This window comes from Myotis brandtii, unplaced genomic scaffold, assembly GCF_000412655.1.
Source record: "Myotis brandtii unplaced genomic scaffold, ASM41265v1 scaffold231, whole genome shotgun sequence".
NCBI classification, from domain to species: Eukaryota; Metazoa; Chordata; class Mammalia; order Chiroptera; family Vespertilionidae; genus Myotis; species Myotis brandtii.
Genome location: NW_005358689.1, coordinates 1,876,692 through 1,878,019, shown reverse-complemented (window position 1 = coordinate 1,878,019; position 1,328 = coordinate 1,876,692). Strand labels below are relative to the sequence as shown.

The following is a 1,328-nucleotide window of genomic DNA, read 5'->3' as shown; positions in this document are numbered from 1 at the left end:
CCGGGCCCGGCTCGGAGCCGGGAGGTGAGGAGACGCAGGTGGAGATGTAGCTTGACACGGACCCCGACCAAGTCCAGGACTCCCGTCCACGTTTCAAAGCCGCCCCTGCTCTGAAGACCAGCCGGGAGGGGGCTCCAGCCCTTGGCTGAGGGGTTTGGGGCGGGACCGGGTGCAACCCGGACCCTTGCTGGGGGGTCCCGGGTCCTGCTCATTGCCCGTCGCCTTCTGCCCGTCGCTGGATGAGGTCCCCGTGCCTTGTAGCGAGATCACGTGTTGGAATGGTGTCCCTCCAGGGCCACTGGTTTGGTGACTCTCAGGTAACAGGGAGAGGGGACAGTGGAAGACCCCCCTCTGAGCACGCACCACCGCCCCCGTCTGGGCACACGTACGCCCCATGGATAACCAAAGAGCCTGAGATGGGGTCGTGAAGGTGGCCCGGGGTCATTCCGGCCCCCCCTCTCTGTAGCCAGCCGGGCACCCGGCCCTGTCCCCGGCGTGAGCTGCGGGGAGCTGTGCACTCCCGTCTGCACCCCGCTGGGTTCTCTGTTTCTGTATCATGTTGCCAGCGACGCCGTGGCTGGGCCAGGGTCAGCGCAGCAGCCAGGGACAGTGCGAACCCTAATAAACTGCCTGTTCAGCCAGGTGGTGAGGTCAGCCCTGTGCCTCTTCAGGGCCGGTGCGTGGGCTGGGTCTCCAGTCCTCGCCGCCTCCTGCCTGCTCCCTCCTAGTGGGGGGCGGGGGAGGCATGCTCAGGGCCTCCTGGGAGCCAGGGGAGGGCTGTGGCCCAGGCAGCAAGGATGGGTGGTCCCTGCCTTTTTTTCTCCCCGAGGGATCCCGGGGCTGAGAGATAATTTGGGGCATTTGCTGGAGACAGCGCCTCCCTACTGCCTCCAGGGGGCGCCCGAGTCACAGGTGGGCGCAGATGGTGGGCAGAGCCAGGGAGGCCGCCTCCATCCCAGGGGGTGGGCCCGGCCAGGTCGCCAGGTGGGATCTGGGGCCCCTGTGCGGACCTGTCCCCAACCGTCACTCAGCCCCTCGGCCTCCCCTCCGAGCTGCCCGGGCACCCGGAAGGGATGGAGGGAGTCCTGTGCCCCCACAGGTGTCCTACCCTCCCGGCCAGGGTGGATGGGATCCCCTCCCCAGGCTGCAGCCCTGCCGGCTCTGCTGGAAGGGGAACCCCGAGTGCGGTCGGGGCACGTGCCGGTCACTTGGTTCCAGCCACTCTTAGAAGTAAAATCATTTATTCTCAAAGCCGTGCTGCTTAACGCGTGCTGTGGCGTGCGCGAGGAGGCGGTGTGCGTGGGGGTCTGGGTGGGCAGGGGCCCGAA

At 67.5% G+C, this 1,328-nt stretch overlaps 1 protein-coding gene across 1 annotated transcript in view; it reads left to right on the top strand.

Annotated features, from left to right (window-relative positions):
- The window catches only part of TMEM63A (transmembrane protein 63A), a 28,285-nt gene extending 27,786 nt beyond the window's left edge, over positions 1-499 (top strand). Inside the window, exon 22 of the mRNA XM_005866517.1 lies at positions 467-499. Coding sequence (XP_005866579.1) covers positions 467-499 — 33 coding nt within the window. The remainder of the gene's footprint in view (positions 1-466) is intronic.
- The last annotated feature ends 829 nt before the right edge of the window (positions 500-1,328 follow it).